The 12,514-nt window shown below is 44.7% G+C and overlaps 2 protein-coding genes across 2 annotated transcripts; both read right to left on the reverse strand.

Moving 5' to 3' along the window:
• Positions 1-1,453: 1,453 nt before the first annotated feature.
• Positions 1,454-7,189, reverse strand: cyldb (cylindromatosis (turban tumor syndrome), b). Its single transcript, XM_056437515.1, has 13 exons — positions 6,638-7,189; positions 6,228-6,357; positions 5,607-5,842; positions 5,356-5,524; positions 4,508-4,640; positions 4,232-4,336; positions 3,904-3,983; positions 3,718-3,784; positions 3,499-3,631; positions 3,305-3,413; positions 3,048-3,166; positions 2,770-2,974; positions 1,454-2,112 (listed from the first exon to the last, which is right to left on the reverse strand). Exons 1-13 carry the CDS (start codon positions 7,106-7,108, stop codon positions 1,907-1,909), a joined length of 2,163 nt encoding a protein of 720 aa, XP_056293490.1. The 5' UTR covers positions 7,109-7,189; the 3' UTR covers positions 1,454-1,906.
• Positions 7,190-8,305: 1,116 nt separating this feature from the next.
• On the reverse strand, positions 8,306-12,441 carry LOC130208310 (glutathione hydrolase 7-like). Its single transcript, XM_056437353.1, has 15 exons — positions 12,417-12,441; positions 11,885-12,075; positions 11,662-11,813; positions 11,438-11,555; positions 11,018-11,085; positions 10,863-10,936; positions 10,575-10,756; positions 10,420-10,507; positions 10,196-10,326; positions 9,997-10,085; positions 9,581-9,697; positions 9,358-9,475; positions 9,128-9,265; positions 8,918-9,017; positions 8,306-8,846 (listed from the first exon to the last, which is right to left on the reverse strand). Exons 1-15 carry the CDS (start codon positions 12,439-12,441, stop codon positions 8,686-8,688), a joined length of 1,752 nt encoding a protein of 583 aa, XP_056293328.1. The 3' UTR covers positions 8,306-8,685.
• Between the last annotated feature and the right edge of the window lie 73 nt (positions 12,442-12,514).

A 12,514-nucleotide genomic window follows, 5' to 3' on the forward strand; every position in this document is an offset into this window, starting at 1 on the left:
CGGTGTAGGCCAAAATGTGTGGCACGTAACAGACAGGAGCTGTCTTGCCCTGTGCAACCAACAGGCCCATCACATAACGCAAAGAAGTTAGACTGTAGTGGAGGGAATTGGATTTCAAAAGGTGTGGTTCAGAATATTAAATAGAAATGTTCTTTTAAAAAAGTATTTGTTTTGTCTCATGCCAGCTGGTGCATGTTGCATTATCTTCAAAATATGTAGGGTTTTTAATGGTTGACCAGTGATTAACTATATAACATCTGAAGAGACAGTACATCATCTAAAAACACCAGCATTTTAACATAGTATTTACATTTATTATAAAAGCATGGCTGCTTGCTCTTTAACATTTATTTAATAACTTTTATGGGCTTTAAAAAAAAAAATTCAATACCACTTCCTAATGTATATTTCCCCCTCCGATGTTATAACAATAATGTACACAGTTGTGGTTTGGTGGGCCTATATATAAACTGGTATTATGGATAAGTATTTATCAACGAGGATGTTCATGGCATACTCACATTCGTCCACTAGAGGGCAGTGTAGTCCATCACGTTACCTCACAGGGATCACCTTTCCTCACAGAACCTTCAAAGCACTACATTATGTCTAGACTCTTAGCATAAAAAGATATTTCAAATGTCAAACAGATCGAAATGAATTAGTCCACACTGTAAATTACCACTAAAAAGCATTATGATAGGCAGTGGTGTATCTTTTTAGAGGGGCTCTGTGCGCTAATATATATATAGCACAATACAATTCTGTAATTCACTGATTTCCAACTGCAAATTTGAGATTTGATTGATGAAAATCACAGATCCAGTAATGTGCCGATGTAAAATCTCCACAGTGAAATTGTTGACAAAAGTATTGGGAAAGGTCGACAGATAGGACAGGGTCTTTTTCAGCAAGTTAGAAAGTAACTATGCCGATGCTGTTAACCAATCTCCTAGCCATAGCTTTTTCACTTTCAACCTCAATGTGGAGATATTCTGAATTGAGTCTTACATTTGAAATTTGCAGCGTGGAAGAACATGTTTGTCCCATTTGTTACTTTTCTTCTACCACGTTGCAGATAGTTATACTCAATACATAACACATATCTTTGAAAAGCTTATTTTCCAGCCTGTCGAGTTCACCCCACATTCCAATCTTCTTTTTTTTCTCTAAGAGACAGCCCATCAACAACAAGAAAAGCACGTCATTCACATGACCTGGGAGGATTCAGTGAGTGTGTTAGGTCACATCTGACAATCCAAAGAAAAGAAATATTGCACAAACAAGTCACCAAGTACTCGTTTAACATTCCAAATACCCGGCCTAGATGCGCAATTCAAATTCAGTTTCCTTTGAAAAATGATGGTCATCATTATCTCAGTGTAACAACATCAAGGAGATAAAGAAGGTATTTTTTAAGAGTTCAGATATGAACATTTCACTGCTCATTCAATTCAAGTCAATGTGGCTTTATTGACATGAAAGTAAAAAAATAAAAAATAAAAACGTTCCCAAAACATAAAAATGAAAAGTACAATAATATTAAAACACAATGTGATTGTTGTATAATAACAATATATGTACAGTGTTACAATTACATTTTAACAAACGCATGCGTGCATGTGGAGGTCATTCCCTGTCCTTCAAAATCATTGTTTCTTACTTCGTTGAATGTTTTACACTTCAGGAGGAAGTGCATCTCCGTTCCACTGACATTCTCTCTCTCCTTACATATCTACATCAACTTTAAACTACATTCATAGTCGGCTTCTCTTCGTATCGCTTTCCTACGTGATGTTCGAAGCCTCCGTTTCTAATAACAAACCCATAATCCAGTTGATTGTGCAGAGGCAAGGTTATTAAAGGCGTTGTTATTGGAACGCTACGTCCTCGGCCTCACGGGCGTCTAAGACTCCTGCTGGTTTGGCGTCAAAATTGGCGCGGCTGGGTTTTGGTATAAAAACATGTACGAGTCGCACAGCAGCCTGCACACCAACTCAGGCGCCTGGGAGGGGTTAGAACAAGCCAGCTCCTCCTCCGGCCGGGACAGGAAGTCACCCAACTCCGGACACGCTCGGATCACAGGAATGCTGTAGCCACGGTGATCGTCACCTGTCGGAACGAGCAGCCTTTGAGATTAGATCAGCCCAAGAAGGGATAAAAGTCTTAGACCTCACACTGTCGAAGCTGCCTTATAAGGAAACTAGAACGGGCACTCGGTAGAGCGCATACCTTCGCATATCACAACACTGGGCATTGAATTATGAACATTTTGGCATTAGTTGCATGCCAATTGGATATAAATTGACCGTGCTATGGTAAAAAGAAGATTTTGACCTATCGATGACCTTGACCTTTGACCCGATTGATCCCAAAATCGAATCAAATGGTCCCCGGATAATAACCAATCATCCCACCAAATGTCATGCGATTCAAGAAGATGTTGACCTTTTCATGACCTTGACCTTGACCTTTGACCCGATCGATCCCAAAATCTAATCAAATGGTCCCCGGATAATAACCAATCATCCCACCAAATGTCATGCGATTCGGTTTAAAACTTTTTTTGTTATGCGAATAACGCGCATACAAAGAAATAAATAAATACACGGCGATCAAAACATAACCTTCCGCATTTTCAATGCGACGGTAAGAAGGAAGTCGCGGGGTTACCGCTTCGTAGGCGGAGTTTCCACGAACATCAGGATTTTTTCCAATTCTATCACGGCAAAAATAAGTAAATAAAAAACGAGCCGAAATCCATCTTACCGCATCGGTCTGCCATGCTGTCAAAGAAGAGCCAGGAGTGAGTGTCGGGGCCGCACTTGACAAAGGACACGTAGTGGCTGGTTTGAATGCAGAGCACAGCAAACAGCTGCATCGTGTGCCTGCGCACCGGAGAATCAGAGGCTGCGTCTGCTGGCACCACGAGAGCTTTGGCGGTGTGACCCTGCCGTGAGGGATGGGTGTGCACCTGAAGGAACAATTAGCGAGTGAGTTTAACACGTTTGCAGGTATCGGACATCTAAACTGGCTATCTGGCGTACCTGTGCGTTGCAGGTAGAGCAGTACTGTTTTATCCTCCCTGGCTGCAGCTTGCGATCTGGCAGACACTGAAGACACTCGTACTCAGCCAGATGCCCACAGATGAAGCATTCCCTTGGAGCTGTTGGGGGGGAATTAAGCGAGCCGTCAGCATATTTGAGCTCCTCAAAAAACACGAATAATAAATAAAAAAATCCATTCACGTGCTACATGATTTAAATAAATAAAAAAGTCAATGCAGACCAAGTCCGTTTCTCACAGTTGTATAGGAGATCTGTGATGTCAAGCTCAGTGGAGGGAATTATGTGAGAAAACATCTTATACTTGTTTCCAAACCTCGGCATCTGAACCATGAGACAGGACGGCGTCTGAGGGACAAACAGTGACGGCGATTACATTAATGTCCAGAAACAAACGCTCAATAAACCACTTTCAACAGGAGCAAACGCTCACCTCTTCAAACTTGAGGTCACCCGACAGGCAGGATGTGTCCAGCAGCTGTTGGACGGTGGGCATCGGCCCCATCTGATCTTTTTCCAGAAAGATCTGGAAGGTGTAGGCACCCTGACAAGTTTCTTGGCCCGATCTAAAAAATAAAAAAAGTATATTTCTGCAACTTTTACGCCGTCACATGGGACAGGATCTTTAACACCGGGTGGCTTCAGGTCCTACCTGAGCTTGAGCAGCGGCTCCATGCAAAGCACGTTCTGGAAGAGGACCGTGATGAACTCCTCCGGGTCTGCAGTAAAGCCAAGCAATCAACAACAACAACAACAAAGAACTGACAGAAATTGAACAGTAGGTTTGGGCATGTAACCTCACAATGACTGTAATTACTAGCAAGATATTGGCGTGTACCTTTCTCCTCTGTTCGGAAGGTGTCGCAGCCAAGCTCTTTGCGGAAATTCATGACACTCTCTGCAGGGACAAACCCTTGTCTGCGACAAGCACATTACAAGTGTATATTAGCCTCCAGTGAGAACACGATCAGGAGTGCACACATAAAGACGCATCACACCCTTCATTAAGTTCCACATAGCTTGACGCCCTGCTCTTTTGTGTTTGCAAGTGTATTAAGTATCATTAAGACTTGTACACCAGTTGAGATTATGCAGGATGTCATTATGTTTTGCAGACTTGTTAATGCGAGGGCAACACTGGATTAAAGACAGCGTAGTGTGTATACCTGCGCAAACGGTTGACTATTTTTCTCAGGGTGCAGGTTACGGGTTTCTCCGCGTCAGCAGATCTTCTGCAGATGTTGTCCAGGGTCACGGATGTACTGAACAAACTGAATGCAGAAAAAAACATTGTGTTTGTCAAGTGAACTCACCGTGCTCATTTGAAAAGTTGTCCATGATCTCCCCGTCATAAAAAAAAACTTGAGATAATGAGACTAAATTAAAAACCGGGTGCTGCGTTGAAGGATAAAATGCCCCGAGAGGCGTCAAACTGGATTTACCTCAAGAGCGTGGCATCGAGGTAACAGGAGTTGATGTGACCCTGGATCCCTTTCATTCGTCCCACCAACAAAGACAAGGCCTCGGATTCAGGAATAGGAGGCGCATCCTCCTCAGACTCCTCAAAAGGAGGAACTGAAAACGGAGAGCAAACACACACAAACTGATCGAATAAATGGCGGCCCGACACAGGCCTCTGTATTTCACTCGTAGCTGGAGGTAGAGACGCAGTATTCTGCAGCAGCCGACTGGACGACCACACTTTGTCTTTCTGAAGACGGATTAACCTGCTCTTCCAAAAGCAGGAAGTTTGATTTATTTTACCCGGAAAAGCCTCATTGAGATTTAAAATCTCCTTTCCAAGAGTGTCATGCCGAAACAAGCAGCAGCACATTAAACAAAGTTTCAGACATACGACATAAAAAAAGTGACAGAATACAAAAAGAAAGAAAAGTCATCATGTCCCAGTTCAAACAGGTGCACATACGTCAGTCAACACAAATAGCTACAACCAGATGAACCACCCACATGCTCTTTCAATCTATTTATAAAAAAATAAGTTCACTAAGCCGTGCATTGTTTCAGGAGCAGTTGGACTCTATTTTTCTTCAGAAGGGTGTGAGAAGAAGTCAGACAATTAAACGAATGTTCAACCCAAGTGTGACATCACAAAGCAGAGTCCGTGACAGATGTGTGAATCATAAATGACACATCTGAGACGAATGAAAAATATCTCTAACACTTCATGTACTGACTTTACACAATACTTGATCGAAAGTTCGTGAATAGTGTTTAGTGGACTAACGAGTCCACCGCAGTTCAGTGGAAGACATTCTGGAGGATGTTTAACCTGGAGGTGCGTCGTCGGGGTTGAGGTTCTTCTTTTCTGGCGACGTGCAGACGAACCTGCCGTCAGGTTTGCACTTCTTGGCGGGAACAAACAACGCCCTGCCACCTTTGCAGGTGAAATACCTCTGGCCTCCGCAAGTCCCATCAGAGCAGCCCTTCACATCGTACTCCTGGAACAATGACAATCGCATCAGAAAGACTCCTTAGGCCGTGAGAAAAATGCAACTCAAAAATGTTTTTGTAGTCACTCACCAATTCAATCCCAGACCATTTATCAGTCTTCCCTTCTGGGACCCCCAACCACTGGACGACCCCGTACACCGTGAGCCCCGAGTTGGACACCACCTCCACCATGGAGCCCACCTCCAGAGGTGTGCTTGAACGGCGGCTCTGAATGCTCTGCCGTGTACGGCTCTTTCTAACTTGCCGTGGAGGAGCTTCTGTATTCGGCGTTGGATTGAGGTGCTTCACCCCGGTTCTGTTCAAACCTGTGGAGAGGTATGGGAAGCGGATGGTTAAAAGTTAGAAGTCATAAGATTTTTTAGACTAGTCATCAGCTGCCTCATCGGATTGACCTTCAGGCCAACACATTACAGGCCAACATGAGGTATGTAGACAGCTCAGACCGTGTGATGAATCTGCAGTTTCACATATCACAGCAACAGGACCAGTTATTCCAGTTGTGTACCGGGACTGCTTAACTTCCCTGTGTCACCTACTTTCAGAAATCATTTTATATCCGGAGTAAAATTATCTGATTGGAGCGGTTTCTTTTTCTTTATAAACTAAAGAAGGGCTCAATATATAGTCCACAAAACTAAAAAGGGGATTTAGTTGGATAAAGACAAGGACACCACAACGACAGAAACTTACTCCCAGATTGGACTTCTTTCCGTTGCAGATCAGGGGGAACGGAGTAAGACGGGACCACCTGGATGATGTCTGACGCACTGAACAGGGCGAGAGGAGGGGGCTTCTTGGATGACAGATTGGGATCACTGTCCTGGAGGAAAGACCAAAGGAAAAGAGTCAAACTGGTATTTTTGTAGTTTGGCTTTCTTGGAAAAATTTTACTTTCTTGATTCTTGATGTTGTTCCGAGTTTGTACTCATGGTTGAATTCACTTATTGTAAGTCGCTTTGGATAAAAGGGTCTGCTAAATGACATGTGATGTAACTCTCACATGCATAGAACAACAGATAAACACTATTGTGCACATGTTGCAGTCACTCAGCTCTGCAACTTGAATCCACTATTTGGGGGCCCTTCACACTTTCACCCACCACAAACTCCACCTGGAAGCCGATCAAGTGCAGGTAGTCTTTGTCCTCCTTCCTCCCAATTTGCAGGTCGCCTTTGTCCTCCTTCTTCCCAATCTGCATCAGGTTCTTCACCACCGCGGGCAAGTGGCCCTTCTTGTGCTTCACCAACACCAGGTCACCCGATGACACCTCGCAGACGGCCGCGAACAGCTGTGGGTTGCACAGCAGCTCCAGGCGTTTGCTCGCGGAGGAAACGAAGAGCAGCAGCTGCGCCTGGTGGCGGGTCAGCGGGTACGTGTCCTCCCGCCTCACGGTGCCTCCGCTCTTGGGGCTCCCGGCGTTGCTGTCCCTGCTGCCGTACAGCAGCCCCGTCAGCTCCCCGGGCTGCAGCTCCGCCTGCACGCGGCCCACGCAGCCCCGGCAGAAGCCTTTCCTCGACTTGCCGCGGACCACGATGAAAAACTTCTCCCCCACTCCGGCGCCGGGCTCCATAGTTCCTCCAGTACAGTGGCGAGGGCTCAGGGGACGCGGCTCAACTGCAGGAATACAAGAGTAAGGATACTTCAGGGCACTTAAAAAAAGGTGGGGAGAAACTTAATTCACATGAACTACGACTCAACTGAAACTAATTGACAAAAGAATTCCCCTTTAACCTGTACTCCTGGTGTCATAGACAGAAACTAATAAGCACACTTAACTTATGAGTAAGCTTAGATGTTAATCAGGTTGTTATTATTAACGCAATTTACACACGTCACTCAAAGAGCGCGAGCTTGAATATGGGAACGAGACAAATGCAGATAAACAAACAAAATCTCTGCAACCTGTTACCCGAACACATTTATAAACATTACATTTCATTAAGAGTGTGTAAAGCTTTTGAAAAATAGAAAAAAAGTGCGGGCTCACTTACTGTTTTCTCTTCTTTTTTTCCTCAAAAGAGGCAATTACTCCGCGACCGGATTTCGTCCCGGTGTCACCGGAGTTTATCGTCAACTAATAGCAGGTGGTTCCGACGTCAGAGCATCGCTCTTCCTCTTGGTTCGTAACCCGCAGGTGAACAGTGGGCGCGCTTAAATACTGATCCGTCTGACCGGCAACGCCCACTTGGCAGCTCGGGACTTCACCCCTAAAAAAACCTCACAATGACTAAATGAGATAAGAGAGGCGATGGTATGTGTTCAAACTAAGAGCAGCTGCTAGGGCAACTACTGCGGGGACAATTATTGCGCAGATAACCTGCAGTAAACTCAAACTTGCGTGCGCAGCTCAAATGGCTCAGGGGAACCTAAAACGGGGAAACGCGCATCTCAGTTTAAGTGGTGGGGTCGATGTCTGAGACGGAACATATGTTACTGCTGCCAGCTGCTTTTAATGTCATGACACGTGTTGAGAGCCATCTCTTGACCTTTGTCTTGCAGTGCATTGACAAACTACACCAATTTGACAGAAGCCTAAAAACTCCAGTGCTGCTTAAAAAACCCAAAATGAACTTTTAAGAAGACAAGTTAAACCGCACACAGTTTCTTGATACGCTTGAAAATGTATTTAATCATAAAGTAGCTGCAAAGAAAGTGTCGGCAGATATTAAGAAACAAATGGGTTTAAATTTAACAATGATGCAGTTTTGAGTGACATGTTTTTGCATGCCGGTGTAACACATGTAACATACATGACCTATATCCTGCAACACAACTGGTATGCATGACACAGGCTCTTGAAGGCACATCAGCCATTATGTGTCTATGCGTGTGTGACCATGTGACCTCTACTTGCATAAAACCGAAGCCTGTTGTCGATCAGGACATATCAGCCGAGGGCTCGAGCATGATGGCTTTATTCTTTTAAGCTTTATTTAAGACGTTTCTTATGGATAGACACATTTGTCCTCTTCAATAGAAAGTAAATATTGAATGACTGCCCTCTGCTGGCCGGTAAACGCAATGACACGAGTATCAAAACACTGGAGAACAACCACCATACACTTGCATCATGCAGCGCAATAGTAGCTTATCCAGAAACTACCACACATAATATGCACCAGGAGGATTTTTTTCACAATAAAAAGTTCACGAGAACTGTGATGAACTATCGGATAATAGAGGCGTTATGGCAGTAATTATATCTTTGTTCCTGAGGATCCCCTGGACAACAAAGTTTGTCTTCACTCTGGTTACGACGCCCTTTTCATACGGCGGACTCTCTTCTGGAAGCTCAGCTGATGAGGGAGCTAGGAAAGTATGACATTACTAAACGGGGGGGAAAAAAGTGATGTCACTGATAAGGCCAAGATCCACTTACGTTCAACAAGACGTCCGTTTAGTTGACGATCGGGGTGGAGTCTTCCTAGGAAGAGGCTTTCAGGGTTCCCTTTGTGGACTGACAGTGCACTGATCAACACCTAAAAGCACATAAGTCAAAATTGGAAATGTTTTTTCTATATTAAAAAAAAAGTCCTAACTTCTTTCATTGAATAAGAATCTGAACACTGATGACGTTAAGTGGTCAGACCTGGGTGCTCCCACTCAAACTCTGCTGTCCACCTGAACTGCTTAGTGCGATGTGGATCCCACATTTACGCCATGCTGGCACCACTATTGTGGGCATGAGAGATGTTTGGGGCCTCTTTCCTGGCTGGATTCTGTTGTTCTGTGTGCACAAGTGGGGAAAAAAACAGTGAGCACCCTATACATCTAGAAGAAAAAATACTTTGTAAAATGATGAGCTTTCTCTCGTGGCACCTGATTGGTTACGAGTTGCCCCGGGGTTTTGTTTGGCCAGGAGAAGTCAAGGATGAGGCTGTTGAGAATGACGCCCGACCCAGTTATGATTCTGCTCCCGAATGGCGTGCTCAAGGAACTGAGATTAGGAAGACAAAAAAAAAAAGATAGGATACAAAGAATGTCAGTGTGCCCAGCGGCACATACCACACATATCCAGTAGATAGTAGCCTCACGCCATCACCTCGCAATTGACACGATGAGTTCATCCGGCCCCATGACGACTACCTGTCCAGCCATCTGCTCTGGCCGCGTCGGGTACTCGGGTGAAGAGGCATGGGAGGAATTGATCCTCCGGATACTTTGGAAAGAGCAGAGAGAAAGTTATACCTGGCATACGGATTTGGTTAATTGTGGTGCTTGTCCATCCACAAGAAAACTACATTTCATTAATTACATTTTAACACCGTTCCCGAAAGAGAATATGATTCTTTAATTCACGGCATATGAGGGAAACAGAGTACCACTGTTTTTTTAATTGGATAAAGAAAAAAACAGGAATTATATACTTTGATATTTAAGAGAGAAAAATAATCATAAATGATAGTCCGACAAATCAATAATGAAAAATAATTTGAAAGACTCCTCAATGTAGTTTACCTTAGCATGTCCGAGAGCAGCTCAGTCACAGAAGAGTTATACGAAGGGTCACCCAAACCACTGGCTATAGCCAAAGCACCCCCCAGAGCCTTAATAGAAATAAACAATGTCCTACCATTTCAACCAGGCCATAATTAAAGTATATATATATATATATAAATAAAAACGAGAACATGATGTAAGCTTTGCATTCAAATACCTCTGCAATCCAGCGGTGCGTTTGATTTTCGGTGTTATTGTTCCCATTGAGCTGGAGGGCCTCCAAAAGGTTGAGTGCGGATATTAACGCTGCACCAGTAGAGGGGGGAGGCGGAACTTGGATAATAAATTCTAAAAAAAGAAAAAGACAAGATTAACACAATCTAGATGGAGGAAGAACGCATACAGGTTTATGCCGCCCGTTGAGGAAAGCGTGGTCCCCACCATTGTACTGGCCCTCCACCGGCTGCTCTACTTGTACACTGTAGTTACTCATGTCCTCTCTGCTCAGGACACCTCCGTTTCTTCGCACCTTTGGATGAAAGCTAAAGGTTGAAAGCAGATTGAACACAGGAACCTATTTAAATAACCGCCTTCACCTCGTCCTCCATCTCTCGTGAGAAATTCCCATCATAGAAGTTTGACAGCCCGGCCTGGAGGACTCCGGCCAGACCGGACATCCTCAGGAACGACCCAGGAAGCAGAGCTCGGCCACCCGGCAGGAACATGTCCCTGAAGCGCCGCGACAGCCGCTCGCCTTTTACCTTCGATATGGCCTCAGCTGTATATAGAACGGCGCAGACGAGTCACAGCCTGGTCTTGTCATTCCTCGGGACACAACAACCATCGTGTCTAATGCAGTCGAGTGAGAAAATGTTTTGACTCACCAAGACTGAACGACACATTGAAACCGTCATCGGCAACCGCCGCGGCTCTGGTGACCACATCCTTCCAGGATAGTCTGCAGTAAATTTGTGGGGAGATATCTGATTTAAGGATGATGAAGAAGAAGAGACTAAACAAGATATGTTGTTACTCTTACCTCCCATACAAGCTGTGAGCATGGTGTAACGCTCTGAGTAGACCTGGCACACCAACTTGCAGACCTGCCTGAAAGGATGAAGATATATATACACACACACACACACACTTATATAAAACTCAAAGAAGTGATTCCACTTTCTGCTTTTAAATATAAAATGAAAAATGGAGGCAGGTTCTCAAAAATGTCAGTTTCTTAAATTAACTCGGTTATGTCACCGTCTCTTCACTTTTTGTTTCTTTTAACTTGTATTGTTCTGCGTTTTTTGTTTGTAACTATGCATTTCTTATGTTGCTGCCTGTCTTGGCCAGGTCACCCTCTAAAAAGAGATTTTTAAAATCTCAATAAAATAAAGGTTTAAATAAATAAAATATGTAATGATCACCCCTCAACCCCTCCATTTTTTTTAGTTTACACTACCTTTAGTTGAGAAACATTTTTCAGCATCTCCTCTGTAAGTGCTTTCGGAGATGTTCCCTGAAAATTAATCACCGTGGTTTTATTCCTCTGGATGTCATGAACCAGCATCACCCCGCCTCTGCAGGAAGAGTGTGATCCACGGATGAATGTGCGACCAGACACGTGTACGTGAGGCCCACATGGACGTCTCACACAGAGCAGCAATAAGTCCTGCACTCACATACCCACCAACGCCTGACGCGTGAGGATGCACAACACCCAAACACAGGGCGGCAGCGACGGCCGCATCCACACTGGACCCGCGGTCGCGAAGGACCGTCTGGCCGAGAGCAGTGCAGAGCTGGTGGTCAGAAGCCACCACACCTTCCGCAAACACCTGAGGAAGGTAAACCGTCTTGAGGATAAACAATGCAACAGTCAGCCGCAGTTATATTGCACTGCACGTACAAAGCTGAGGCCCAGGTGAATATTCAGAATCAAAGCAACGGTGATTCCAATGGCGAAGGTGATGGAAACGGCGTAGACGTGGATGACCGAGTACTGGTCGGAGCGGCCCTCCTCGTCCGTCTGCGTGAGGTCGGACAGGCTCCCAGAGGACAGCTGTTCCAGAGGGACGTCCTTCTGTTGATGGTCGAGTTCTGAAAACAATATTCAAAACATTTAGCTCAAAATCCGGGTTTTTTTTCTTCTCACTTTGCCGTCAGCAAATTCACCTCGTGTCGCGTGCCTCCGCGTCCTGTCACCGTCGATTCTATTCAGGTCACCTGAGGCGTCGGCCAATTGAGAGGAACCAGCGAAACTACTGTAACTGAACGGAAACTGCTTGTTGAGTTTTGTTTCAGGAGAACACTCCATCCTCCTCGTACTCGCACATAGACGGAGTCAGTTCAACAACACGGTTCCTCGCGATTGTAAAAAGTCCAGAAGCGTCATCGTTCCCTGAACGAGCCATGTGTTCGAGCACAGCCGGTGCAATTACCTCCCAGCCAATCAGATCTCGACATTCGCTTCCGTCAAATTGTGAACAGTTCCCCCGTCATCTGGACATTTTAATTTGACGAAAATAAGTACAAAAAT

The sequence above is a fragment of the Pseudoliparis swirei genome, chromosome 18 (assembly GCF_029220125.1).
Source record: "Pseudoliparis swirei isolate HS2019 ecotype Mariana Trench chromosome 18, NWPU_hadal_v1, whole genome shotgun sequence".
NCBI classification, from domain to species: domain Eukaryota; kingdom Metazoa; phylum Chordata; class Actinopteri; order Perciformes; family Liparidae; genus Pseudoliparis; species Pseudoliparis swirei.